Consider the following 13,182-nt stretch of genomic DNA (forward strand, 5'->3'; position numbering starts at 1 on the left):
CCTCCCTGTGGCAGGAGGCTGGGGGCTGGGCTCACAGGGCCTCCCAGTCCAGAGGATGGTGGGCATGGGCCTGTGCAGCCTGTCTGTGCAGCTGAATTCTATTGCAGTTGGCTTTCCTTTGGGGAGGGTTTGGGCAGAGCCAGTGGGAGCTTGGTTTTCACTGTAAGAAGGAGAAAGAAATGAACTTGTCCTCTTGTGTTGCAGATTCAGTGGTTCTATCCTTTGACTCCGATGGACAAACTCTAGGCTCAGGTACCAGTCTCTCCCCTCTATCATCCTTTCAGCACTCAACATTGGCTGCATTTGAAATGGAGCCTAATAAGGTGGGGGTGGGGGTAATCTGGGGGTGGGCAGTGGAATATCTCAGAATTGTGGGAAAGCCTCAAGAAGCCTTTCTAGGAACTCAAGGTCTAGGAAGCAGCAGTGGGATACCACACCCGGAAGACTGCCAGTTGCTTTAAAAGTGTGCACTGAAGTGTTTTCAGGAGATGCTCCTTCCTCATTCAGGGTGGTCCAGGTTTATGTACAAGGGTACGTTTTCTCTCACAGAGAGCAGGGCAGAGGGCGTTGAGAGACGCCAAGCTCTGGCTGTGCTGGAGCAGACAAGCATTAGGGCTTTCAGCAGAATGCCAGGCTGGTGAGAGCATCGCAGCTTCCCAAGAATATACAACTCATCGCACGCTTACATGCACACCCTGTACACTCAAACACACAACCTCCAGGAGGTGCACTTTATTGTGCTCTTCACTGTGCACTCGTGCCAAAACTCATGCAGGCAGGCGCACTCGCCCTCTTCCCTGTGTCCACAGTGTAGGACACACAGCCCGGCACAGCTGTGCCTTTCACACAGAATCACCCAGGCTCGTTTGGGCTTGGCTTTCTCATGTCTGAGGGAGTCTACCTGCTCCACACCACAGTGCTGGTGGCAGTGCGCAGAAAGGGGTTACTTTGATTTTTCAGCCTGCTGCCATTGTATCCCTATGGGAGCCCTGGAAGGACATCACTTTATAAGAAGAGCATTTCTGTGCATTAATTCTGTATTTTTAGTTGCAGACAGTGGTGGGTTCTGCTTATGAATAACAGGGAGACTTTGCTGGCCTGCTGAGGACAGTTAACCCTTGAATCCAATAGGCAGGTATTTCACAAAGCAGCCGTGAGGTTCAGGCAGTTGTGGCCGTGTGGACAAGAGAATGATATTCAGAGAATATGGTCACAACTACCCCTGTTTACTGAGGACCTACTATGTGCGAGCGCTATGCTAAGTGCATTGCACATATCTCAAAAGGTAGACACTGCATCCCTACTTATAGATAAAGAAACGCCTGTTCAGAAGGTGAAGTGATCTGTCCAGGGCCATTGACCTCTGTCTGGCTCTGGAGCCTGTTCTCCCTCCTTGGCCACTCTGCTGTCTCCTTACGGTGTGCAGTGTCCTCCACCAAAATGCTGAGACAGAGGAGGTCACTTTAAAGCAGAGTGGACAGAGAGGAGAGTTTTTATTTCTTTAGGAAAGGACTAATCAGTTTGATTACATTAAAGTTAAGAACTTCTGTTAATCAAAAGACACCATTAAGAGTAAAAAGGCGCCCTGGCTGGTGTAGCTCAGTGGGTTGAGCTCGGGCTGGGAACCAAAGTGTCGCAGGTTCGATTCAGCCAGGGCACATGCCTGGGTTGCAGGCCGTAACCCCCAGCAACCGCACATTGATGTTTCTCTCTCTCTCTCTCTCTTTATCTCCCTCCCTTCCCTCTCTAGAAATAAATAAATAAAATCTTTAAAAAAAAACTCATTAAAAAAAAAGAGAGTAAAAAGGCAATAAAGAGTGCAAAATGATATTCACAACACAATTAACCAACAAAAGGTTTGTGCCAGGACTACAAAAGAACTACAAAATCCATAGGAATAAAGAAACGACCATATAGAAACAGGCAAAAAACCGAGTAAGTACTTCACAAAAGAGGAAATCCAAATGGCCAATAAACCTATGAAAAGGTGTTTGGTTGAGTTAACATATAGGGAGTGCATATTAGATTTATAGTGAGACACCACAACTCTTCTGCCAAAACTGCAAAACTTGAAAAGCCTAATGTTCCAGTGTTGGTGAGAATGTGGTACAGTGGAAACGCTGAGTCTCTCCTGGTCAGAGGATAAACTGGCTACAACCGATCTGGAAAAGACTAGCTAAATTTAAATACACCTCATAACCTGGCAGTTCCTCCTCTAGGTATGTTCTTTGCATAAATGGATGCTTATATACATACCAGGGTATACAGACAAGGGACATATATAAGAATCTATCTCTGACATTGAATGCAGCTAAAGGCTTGGATATAAATCATTTAGCAGCTATTTGAAGACTCTAAAATATAAATAGTAGCAGATAGATTGTGAGGAAAGACTAGAATTAAAAGCACTAACACAGTGACAGTGAATTTCTCATTTTTCTTCTGGTATCCTATGAAGTGGACGTGAGGCAGCCCAAAATCTAGCAGTGGACACCAGGGCACAGAGAGAATTCCAGAAGACCTTCCGTTATGATTCTACAGCTCAAATGGGGAATCCCGAGGGTGGTTTTTCCTTTGTCCTCTCAGGCCCTAGTGCCAGGCAGCCCCACAGCAGTGGTGGCAGCACCGGTGGCAGCAGTGGGGCCTTCAAGCACCGAAAACTGAGGAAGGCAAACCTTCCTCTCTGATTGAAGGAGCTGTAATCCCAAGAGGGTGACATGAAATCTGGTTGCTTTTTTCTCTCTCTGTCTTCTTGCTGCTTGGCCCCAGATTTGGGCATAGGTCGGGAAACAGGTGGCAGAATACGATAACTAAAACCCCAGCTTTCTGGCCAGAGGACAAAGAAGGGAAAGCCCAATGAACTGGAAAGTACAAGAGAAAATAGAGAGGGAGGATCTCAGGAAGGTGACTCCATGAAGTTGTTTATGAACTTCCGGGCTAACCCCTGAGCTGTGCATGCATGCATCTGATTCTAACCAGCATAACAAGGACTTTGAGAACTGCACTAAGGAACAGACCATGGCCTGAGTCCCAGGCTGAACGCTGGGTGGCACACTCAGAAGGCACACCTGAATAGGTTTTGAGAATGGAACTGGCTTTGAAACCACAACCCATAGAAGGCTGGTCAGAACTTGCTACCTAAATCCAACCTGGTTGATTATCTGGTAAAACAGAAACACCAACATTCTCTCCTAGATTTAACTAAGACCTCAGGTTTCATATCCAAAATTAACCATCAAATGAAGAACCAAGAAAATCCTGACTTGCATGGGAAAGACAATCAAGAGATGCCAGTGCTGAAATGATGCAGATGTTGGAATGATCTGACAGACTCTGAAGTAACTGTTATAAAAATGCTTGTGAAGTAAGGGCAGACACTGTTACGATGAATGGAAAGACAGAAGGTGTTAGCCATTAGCCCCCTGCCACACCAAAAAAATAAAAAGGTATAAAGAAGCACCAAATGGCAATACAAGAAAAAATACAACAACCCAGAATTTAAAAACTCAACTGAATGGGCTTGATAACAGAATGGAAATGGCAGAGGAAAAAGCATCAGTGAACTTGAAAATAAAGCAATAGGAACCAATCAATGTGAATAACAAAAGAAAAAGAGATTTAAAAAGTTAAACAGAGCCTCAGTGACTTGTGGGACAATACCAGAAGGTTTATCATCTGTATCATTTAAACTCCCAGAAAAAGTAGAGTGCAGTACAGAGAAATATTTGATGAAATAATGGCTAAAAAATCCCCAAATTTGGTACCCAAGTGAGGTTTATCCTGGAGATGGAAGGTTCAACATTAAAAAACTCAGTCCATGTGATCTACCATGTGAACTGTCAAAAGAAAAACTAATGGTCATGTCAATTGATGAAGAAAAAGCATCTGCCAAAATTCAACATTTACTCATGATAAAAAACAACAACAATAACAACAAAAAACCTCTCAGCAAGCTTAGGTGTGAACTTCTGCAACCTGATATGGAGCATCTACAAAAAGCCTATAGCAAACATCATACTTGATGGTAAAAGACTGCCCACCCCTAAGATCAGGAGCTACTGCTGAAAGTCCTTGCCAGTGCAATAAGGCAAGAAAAAGAAATAAAAGTATATGGATTGGGAAGGAAGAAATAAAATTAAGCCTCCTCATAGATGACATGATTGCCTACGTAGAAAATCCCAAGGGATCTACAAAAACAAAAAATAAAAACAAAACAACCCTCCTAGAACTAATAACTGAGTTTAGCACAATGACAGAATATAAGACCAAAACACAAAAAAATAATTGTATTTCTGTATGCAAGCAATGAACAATTGAAAATCAAAATTTAAAAAAATCATTTACAGAATCCCCCAAACCAAGATACTTATGCATAAATCTAATGAAATGTGTAGGATCTGTATATCTGTATGTTGATGCTTGTTCCTCTCCCACTTTTTCTTCCCTGTTTACCCAACTGTTGAAACTGTGACCTAGGAATCTCCTTGATTCTTCCTCTTTCTCACCCTTTTTCACCCTTTTTAAAATCTGTTTTTTAAAAGATTTTATTTCTTTAGAGAGAGGGGAAGGGAGAGAGAAAAAGAGGGAGAGAAACATGGATGTATGAGTAAAGCATTGATCAGTTGCCTCTCACACACCCCCAACCCAAGACCTGGCGGGCAGCCCAGGCTGTGCCCTGATGGGGAGTCAAACTGGCAGCCTTTCGATTTGTGCCTGACCGGTGTGGCACTCAGCCCATCGAGCCACACCAGCCAGGGCTTCACTTTTACAGTGTGTCCTTGTCCAGCCACTTCTTTCTAGCACTGCTATCCAAGTTACCATCCTCTCTCCCTTAGACAAGTGAGCATTTATTCTAACTGGTCTTTCTGTGCTCATTAGTTGCCTCCCAGCAGTCCATTCTCCACTGTAGTCAGAGTAATCTTTAGAAATATAAATCAGATCATATCTTGTCTGCACTGAAATCTTTCCAGTGACTTCATGGTGCACTTAAAGGGAATCCAGACTCTGATATGCAAGGCCCTGCTTGCTGGCTCCTGCTCCAGTTTCTCTCTACTTATCTCTGCACATTAGTCCACTTTCCCCTCACTGACCCAAAGCCACAATGGCACGCCTGCTGTTCCCTAAATGTGCCAGGTCTCTTTCTGCCGCAGGGCCTTTGTACCCGCTGTTTTCCTCTACCTAGACTTCCTCCTGCTTTGCCTGACTGTCACCGGTTTCTGTTCACATGTCACCTCTGCAGGAAGACCTTCCCAGACCACTTTATCTAAAGTCATCTACTCTTTTGACACCTAGTCCTTCTCTAGGAAGTTATGTCTTTATTCCTTGTAAGCACTCATCCTTCCTTCAGATCATCAGTCTTCCCCCTAGAATGCAGGCTTCATTTGGCCAGAGACCTTGCCTGTCTCATTCATCATTGTGTCCCCAGCACTGAGAACAGTACTTGGCATATAGCAGATACCCAGTAAATATTTGTTGAATGAAGAGTTGAAAAATAGAAACAAAAATGTCCATCACTTAATGGATACTTAAGGATTGCATCAGTAGCAGTGCATCCATCTAGTGAAATACCATGCAGCCCCTGAAAATATTGATGCAGTTTTATTTTCATCGACAGAGAAGATGTTGAGGATGTTGTTGAGTGAACAATACAGACATATTGACATATTGAGTCTGTATGTAAGTAAAATTATATATGCACATTCACATATGTATTTATGGAAAGAGACTTCTGAGAAGATACTCATGAAAATGTTTGTAGCAATTAACTTTTGATCAGAGTTTAAAATATTCTCATTTCACTCTTTGTAAGTTTTTTACATTTTGATTTGTATGGTAAGCACGTGTTACTCCTGTAACTGGGAAACACAAAATTATTTTTGGAGAGAGGGACACATTTCTGTTTTATGTAATAATTGCTTGGTGGTTATTTATACTTATGTACCTACTAGGTGGTGAGGTCCATGAAGCTTAAGGTACAGACTGCAGAGTGAACTGTTTTTGTGTTTTTTTTTTCTATTTCTGGCCCCCGCTGTTCTTTTGCCATGCTTTCCTCATAGTCCTCCGGCAGGACGCCCTGGCATGGTGTGGACACACTTGATGTCATGCATCAAACTGGACTCACTGCATGCCCAGCTCTAGATGTCTGCTGTTTTCCCAGGGCAGACGGGAAATTGGTGCATGACCGCGTTGCCTTCACTGGGATGGGGCTTCTCTTTACCACCGGAGGCTCCACTGTCCCCTGGCCCCCAGCAGCGCCACACTGCAGAGGGGCTGTGCTGCGCAGAGGGAGGGCTGACAGTTACAGGGGGCGCTCTCCTCGCCCCGCCCGTGCCAACCTACATCCATTTGAGGTTGGATTTCTGTTTATGAACCTCCAAGTTATTTTACTGGGTCACTTAATTTAGTCCAGGTCAGCGAATTTATGTCTGTTTATTTTATAAAACTGCTTTTCCTATTTTGGTTTGTCTTTGATTAATTGATCCTACATTATGATTTATTTCTCTGACTCAAGATGATGTGGGAGCTGTTTGCACTTTGGCCAGCCCCTCTCAGCCTCTGTGGACTCCCATAATTCATGTGTGGGCTCGGCTAGGGCCTTTTGACACCACCCTCGGGTGGGGGATGGGAGATAAATAGTAGATCATTGCTCTCACAGCAGCTGCTCTCCTAATATGAGGGTCTCATTTTTGCTTTCCTCTGAGAGCCAGTGGCATAACATGATGAAGTTTCAGAGTCAGAACTGGGCCGGATCAACAACATCCCAGCTAGTCCACTTACTGATTGGGAATATTGGGCACATTATTTGCTCATCCCTAAGCCTCTGTTTCCTCATCTGTAAAAAGGAACTGATACTTACCTCATAGGGTTGTGAGGTCTAAATTAAGAGTGGAGATGAAGGTGCTGAGGGCAGCATGAGTACACAGTAGATGCTCAATAAACAGCAGTTCCCCATCTGTAGTCGTCACCAACTTCCTCCTCCATGCAAACTGTGACGCGTGTTGCTCGTGTTCAGTGTAGCCCTTGACTTTTTTTGAAGACTGTGCAGTGCCACTTCTTCAGAAATGAGGGCCCTGTTTTGGTTAAGATGGGTCCTCATTTCATCTACCCTTATGCCTTCTGCACTTTGTAACTCATCACAGCTTGGAGGCTGGGGCCAGAGACCCCTTTCAGGAAGATCTGGCAGCAGGGCTTCTCCTCCTGTGTGGTTGGAGTTTTCCCGCCCAATGGCCTGTCCTGCCTTTTGTGTGTTCTAATATAAAGCACTGCAGTTTTCTGATAGAATGAAGTCTGTAATTTTATCCATATACTAAACTTTATGTACCTCAGTAATGTTCCTCAGACTTATCTTCATATAAAATACCCATTGCTCTCAACAGCAGTGGTTATTTAATGAGCATCTCTCTGTGCAAAAGCGTCGTGACAGCTGACTGGAATTTGTGGTGGTTCTTTAGAATGAAAAAAGGAAGGGGACCTCCTGAGACCCAAAATGCCAGTAGCACATTTGGCTCACAGTGTGCTCCTGTAATCCCTGAAATTCCACTTTGGGTCTCAGTGGCATGGAGGTAGACCTAGAGTAGGACGGGGACCTCAGGGAACTCGCAGGGAGGTGTCCTTTCAGGCTTGCATGGAGTCTCACAGCAGTATGGTGCTTCCGGTTGTTGACACGTGAGCATGTGGATAGAAAGTGATAACCTTCGTGCACAAGGCTGTGATAATCAGGAGAGGACTTAGGGTTATCTGAATAGGGCACTGTGGAAACATTTACAATTTTCTCTACATTGTAGAATTATGATGAGCAAAATGAAATGCAGAGTTTTACAGAGTATAGTAAATGTTGAATAAAAACCAGCATATGTCAATGTTCATAAATTTTTATTCCTCAATACGTGGTCAGTTTTCATAAATGTTCCATATATGCTTGAAAAGAATGTGCATTCTTTACTTTTTGGATGTAAGGTGCTCTGTGTATCAGTTAGTTCAAATTTATTAATTGTTCTGTTTAAATCTGAACTCTCACTGATGTTGTGAGCCTGAGTTTTCAGTCTCTATGTGTTTCTGCTGTGATGACAGGAGATCCACTGTGTGTTTCTTGTTGTAATTCTGTCAATTCTGCTTATGTACAGGGAAGTTTCATTGTTAGGTGCATACACACTTGAGTTTATGGCCTCCTTTAATTTATGTCCAGTTTCTGAATCTTCTAGGAGTTTATATGACTTAGAACACCAATTTATCCCTTTGAAATGGCAGTGGAAGAGTTAATGATTGATTTCAAAGACTTTAGGTGTCTGAAAGAGCACTCTCTGCACTTACAGGTTTGACTCGGTGCAGGTGCAGAAGGAGAAGAGCAGAAATTTGCATCATTGAGGCCACTTCCCATCTGGAGCCAGGCAAAGGACACACATGTGCTCCTCCGTCAGAGGGTTTTGTACTGCCTGGCTTTCCAGCCTGGGCGAGGCAGGAAGCCTGAGCCACCAGACTAAACATTTCTCCTTCACTGTGCAGCTGCAGGCTTGCTGCTTTGCCACCTGGGAGGAGAGTCCCCAGGTGCTGGGGAGCCGATGTGCACATGAGCGTACCCTCAGGTGTCTGGCTCATTTGGGAGTCCAAGAGTCTTCTGTTCTTATTACAGAGTTGGGATCAGTGGACTGCCAGGGAGACCCAGGCTTGACTGCGAGCCTCCCCAGCGGTGAATTGTCCCTGAGAGTTGGTACACTCAGATAGCATTTCCATTGTATAAGCTGAATTCACAGGCAACTTGAAGGACACGTTTATATACCGTGAGATGCTGTGGGATCCGCAGCCTTGACCAAACCCAAGAGGCAGAAGCTCTGCACCTGCACTCACAGAGCATCGTGTTCTGCCTTCCTGATCGCGTTCTATTCTAGTTTACATTTCCTATAGGTTTGGTTCCCTGCTCGGTGGGGACGCTGTGAGGAACTGTTTGTGACCATGAGGCATATTCAGTAACAGCTTATAAATGAGAGTGGGGCGCTCGTCAGCCGGGACCCCTGCCTGCATTGGAGATGGGGCAGTCAGCGGTTACTGAGGAGCCTCAGGAAGTCTTGGTGGAGAAGGTTAATTGTAGGCTTTTATAAATGACAGGAAGGAATTATTTTGGAAAATTTGGAGTCCTCAAAAGGGAGCCCCAAAGTAAAAGCTAGAAACCGAAATGAGGGAAGAGTGCCTAAGGAGAGCCGGGCAGGCCCTCCACAGGCAGGTGACTGTGAAGTGATCTGGGAGCCAGGAAGGGCCAGAGCAGGGGAAGCTCTGGAGCACAGGGTACTCGGGCTAGTGACCAGGAGGGGCAGCTGCCACTGCCACCATGGCTGCCACCGCTAACATTGCCCCCTCGTGGTAAGGGGCGGAGGAAGGCCAAGAACCCAGGACTAATTATTAGGAAGCTACTTATTAGGCTCCCTTGGTCATTTGGTTATTCTGTATATTCTTCCATTTATTCGGCAGTTATGGGCACCCACTCCAGGCCAGTCCCTAATTAGGTGCTAGAGAAACAGATAACATATGTAGTGAGGATTGTTCAATTGTGAGCAGCAGAAACTGACCCTGGCTAACTCAGAAAAAGGAATTTACTGGAAGGACATGAGTACCTACGGAATCAAGAGCCACACAGCAGGCCCACAGAAAGGACACGAAGGGCAGTGCCTGGAACCTGGGGGCCGGCACATCGTCTGTCTCTTCAGCCCACTGTTTTCTCCCCGGTGTCACTTAGCTTAAGAAAGGAAGAGTCTAGCCAACCCAGCTTTGCTCAGTCTCTACGCGTTGGACTGGCAAAACCCAGATCAGTCTCACCACTTGCCAGCAATGATAGAAAAGCAGTTCCTTGAAAGAAATTTAAGGGGTTTATTTCTGAAATGAGGGAAAAAAACAGCAGATGTGGAGTACAGGCTCATGAGCAACCAATGGCAGAAATGCATTAAGTTCTGTATGTTTCGTGACAAGCATGGAGGAGGGGGCACTTAGGCTGACAGCTGAGATCAGAGAGGTGTCATTCATTCACTATTGTTTTCACGTGGCAAGCACAGCATTAGTGATGACGCCTGAATAGAACTGCTAGTCCCATGGAGGAGAGACACTAGTCAAATAACCTGACAAATGTATGATTCCCAACTTGAACCTAAGGGCTCTGAGAGCAAGTCAGGACATGCTGAAGGAATGTGTGAGAGGTGGCAGTCTAAAAAGGAGGGACAAGGAATGCTCTCCTAAAAGAATATTTTTTAACTAGAGTGTAGTGAGCAGGAATTAACCAACTAAAGAGGTGAGAACACATTCCAGGTAGAAAAAAATCAGTTTCTCAGAAAAAGTCCTGTTGAGAGAGCTCGTGGCTTATTCCAGGAATGGAAACAAGGCCAGAATGGCCCAAACAGGGAGGACAGGGGAGATGGTACAAAGTAGGAATAGAAAGGTGGGCAGAGTCCTAATCACAAAGGTGCTTGTGGCACTACAGAAATATCGGATTTGGCTTTGGTGACAGCTGTAATATATCTTGGGGATGAGTGGGTGTTTGCCAAGTCAGCAAGGGCAGTGAGGGTTTCCAGGATGACAGGAATGCTGCCTGCAATGGCTGTCAGGCATAAAGGCTTCCTGGACAGGAGTGGCCAGAGGTGTGGCTGGGAAGGCAGGTTAGAGGCATTAAGAGGTACCTGCATTTTCTGAGTAGCAGTGAAAACTAGCAAAAGCAGTGACCATGGTATAGGGAGGAGGATCTGTATTTAGAAATGAGACAGGGTACACCAAAAAATTCTTTCTTGGAGAGCTGGATGATGATGGTATTATGAAGCAAAACAAAATCAGAAACGGCTTGGGGACAGGGTGAAGATAAGTCTGATTTGCAGCATTTGGGGTGTTGAGGTGACTGTGGGTCATTTAGAAGCAATGTGTGGGGATAACCAATGCGAAAGGGGTGGGAGTGATGTCTTAGGTGAGGGGAAATCATGTACAAAGGCCTGAAGGGGGGTAAAGAGACTTTGGAGTAGAAGAGAATAGTTCAGTCTGGCGGGAGCACAGAGTAGGGCAGGGCAGGGTAAGGGCAATGCAGAGGCTCAGAAAGTAAATTCAGAATGATTGCTGTAGACCGTATCATGAAGGACCTTGTAAATCAAGAGTCTGGGATTCATTCTAAGAACAATAGGGACCATTCAAAGGCTTTAAGCAAAGTTATGACATAACCATCTTTACCCTATAAGAAGATAGCTCTGATTACACCATGGGGAATTGGTTAAAAAAAGACAAGACAGGAGGCAGGCAGAGGTGGTAGGAAGCTGTTACTGTCATCAAGGCAGGAGGTGAAGAATAGTAGAAATGGAAAAAAAGCAGATTTGAAATCCATTGAGGAGATGATACTAAAAGGACATGGTAATTAAGAAAGAAGCAGGAGTCAAGGAATCCTCTCAGGCTTCAAGCTTGGGCAGCTGGATGACTAATGGTACCATTTGTAAGGTAGGGAATACTGGGGAAGAACCAGGTTCTGTGTGTGTGAGGGTGGTGAAGATGACTCTGTGGGGTGGCCTGCGTTTTAGGTGTCTGTAGGACATGGCATGTCGGGTGGGGGTGCTGGGCATGCAAGTCTGGAGCTCAGGAGAGAGAGTTGGGCAGGAATGAGAGACTTAGTTTGGGTGCAATGAAAAGATCATTGAATAGTTTAGTAAAGCTAAATTGAATAGTTGAACAAAGTGAAGTCTAGACTGGATAAGGAAGAAGATCAAGCAAGAAGGAGAAACAACTAAAAAACAGATAAAATACATGAACAAAGTTTTTTCAGACACTGAATGATAGGTGTCACAGGACACCGATCTCTGAAAGATGGGAAACAAATAAGGTTAGCTCTGTAATCACCCATGCTTGCGGCCTGGACAGAGTTTCCAGACTACAGCACGGGAAAGAAGAACCCAGACAGAACCCAAGAGAGTCTTAAGAGGAAACAAGAGTTGAGAATTTAAGAGACTGAAGCAGCCAGAACTCAGAGGCAGCACACCAGAGGGGAGAGCACTGCACACAGAGAGAGCTCTGGAGAGCTGTCGAAGGTCCCCACGGGCTCAGCTGGCCAATGCATCCATGTGCAGAAGCAACCGGAAGCCAGAGAAAGAACCACTGGGAAGCAACAGCAGATCCATCTCCACAACAGCTCACACGGCCGGGAAGTGGAGGAAAACATCACAGTGCATGGGGCATCGCATAGCAAACTCAGAAGGGTATTAGTGCCTTAACTGTGGGCAAAATTGGGTGCAAAATTAGTCCTACAGTACAGTTCACTTTTGCCTCTAACTCCAACCTTACAAAGCTTAAAAGCAAGCCTTGAAAGGATCAAACTGTTCCCAAGTAATTTAATTGCACTTCATAAATTCTTAGGGAATGCACAAATAACCTGCATGCAACCAGGTAAAATTCACATGGCTGGCATCTAATCAAGAATAGCCAGGCAATTCAGAGAAGCATAAAAATACAACCCATAATGAAAAGAAAACCAGTCCATAGAAGCAGGCCTAAAGATAACACAAGTGATAGAGTTAGTAGACAAAGACATTAAGTCACATTTCATATCTTCAAGAAGGCAGAAGTATGAGAACATTAAGACATAAAAGATATAAAAATCCTAGCGATGAAAACATAAGTGAGATGAAAAATATACTGAATGGATCAACAGCATATTAGACACTGCAGAAGAAAAAGTGGTGAACTGGACGATATGTCAGTAGAAATTATCCAAATTGAAATTCAGAGTGAAAAATTACTGGAAAAGGATTAGCAACAGGGAGTGGTGGGACTTCAAGCAGCTTAATACATACCTAATGGGAGCCCAGAAAAGAAAGGAAAAGACAGAAAAATCGAAGAAATAATACCACCCCCAAAATTCAAATTTGGTTAAGCTGTAAACTCACAGATCCAAGAAGCTCAGTGAACTATACCACCATGAGTGCTCCACCTCACTGCCCACAGGTGCTTGGCATTTGAGAGAAAAAGCAGCCTTCTTGGAGAGCTGCGGGAAAAGCCAGGTCGCGCTGGGCAGCACCAGGCTTCAGGTCTGTCCGTAGGTATAGAGGGAGGTAAGCCAGGTGGTTGGAATGGGGGTTCTGAAGGTATTCCGAGAAACATTTGAAAAGGAGATTGGACGGGGAAGAAAAGCCTGGCAGTGGAATGGGGATGAGAGAGGAAAAAGTCCACGGACCA

General features: G+C 44.8%; 1 protein-coding gene across 4 annotated transcripts in view; it reads left to right on the forward strand.

Moving 5' to 3' along the window:
• Positions 1–13,182, forward strand: part of ST3GAL3 (ST3 beta-galactoside alpha-2,3-sialyltransferase 3) — a 173,870-nt gene that overhangs the window by 67,148 nt on the left and 93,540 nt on the right. For 3 of the 4 annotated variants that reach the window (XM_045859365.1, XM_045859368.1, XM_045859366.1), the window contains exon 3: positions 205–252. The exons of the other annotated variant lie outside the window; for it this stretch is intronic. In XM_045859365.1, the coding sequence (XP_045715321.1) occupies positions 205–252 (48 nt within the window). The remainder of the gene's footprint in view (positions 1–204; positions 253–13,182) is intronic. 4 annotated transcript variants of the gene reach the window in all.

This window comes from Phyllostomus hastatus, unplaced genomic scaffold (genome assembly GCF_019186645.2).
Source record: "Phyllostomus hastatus isolate PE091 unplaced genomic scaffold, TTU_PhHast_1.1 phas_scaffold_182, whole genome shotgun sequence".
Classification (NCBI taxonomy): Eukaryota; Metazoa; Chordata; class Mammalia; order Chiroptera; family Phyllostomidae; genus Phyllostomus; species Phyllostomus hastatus.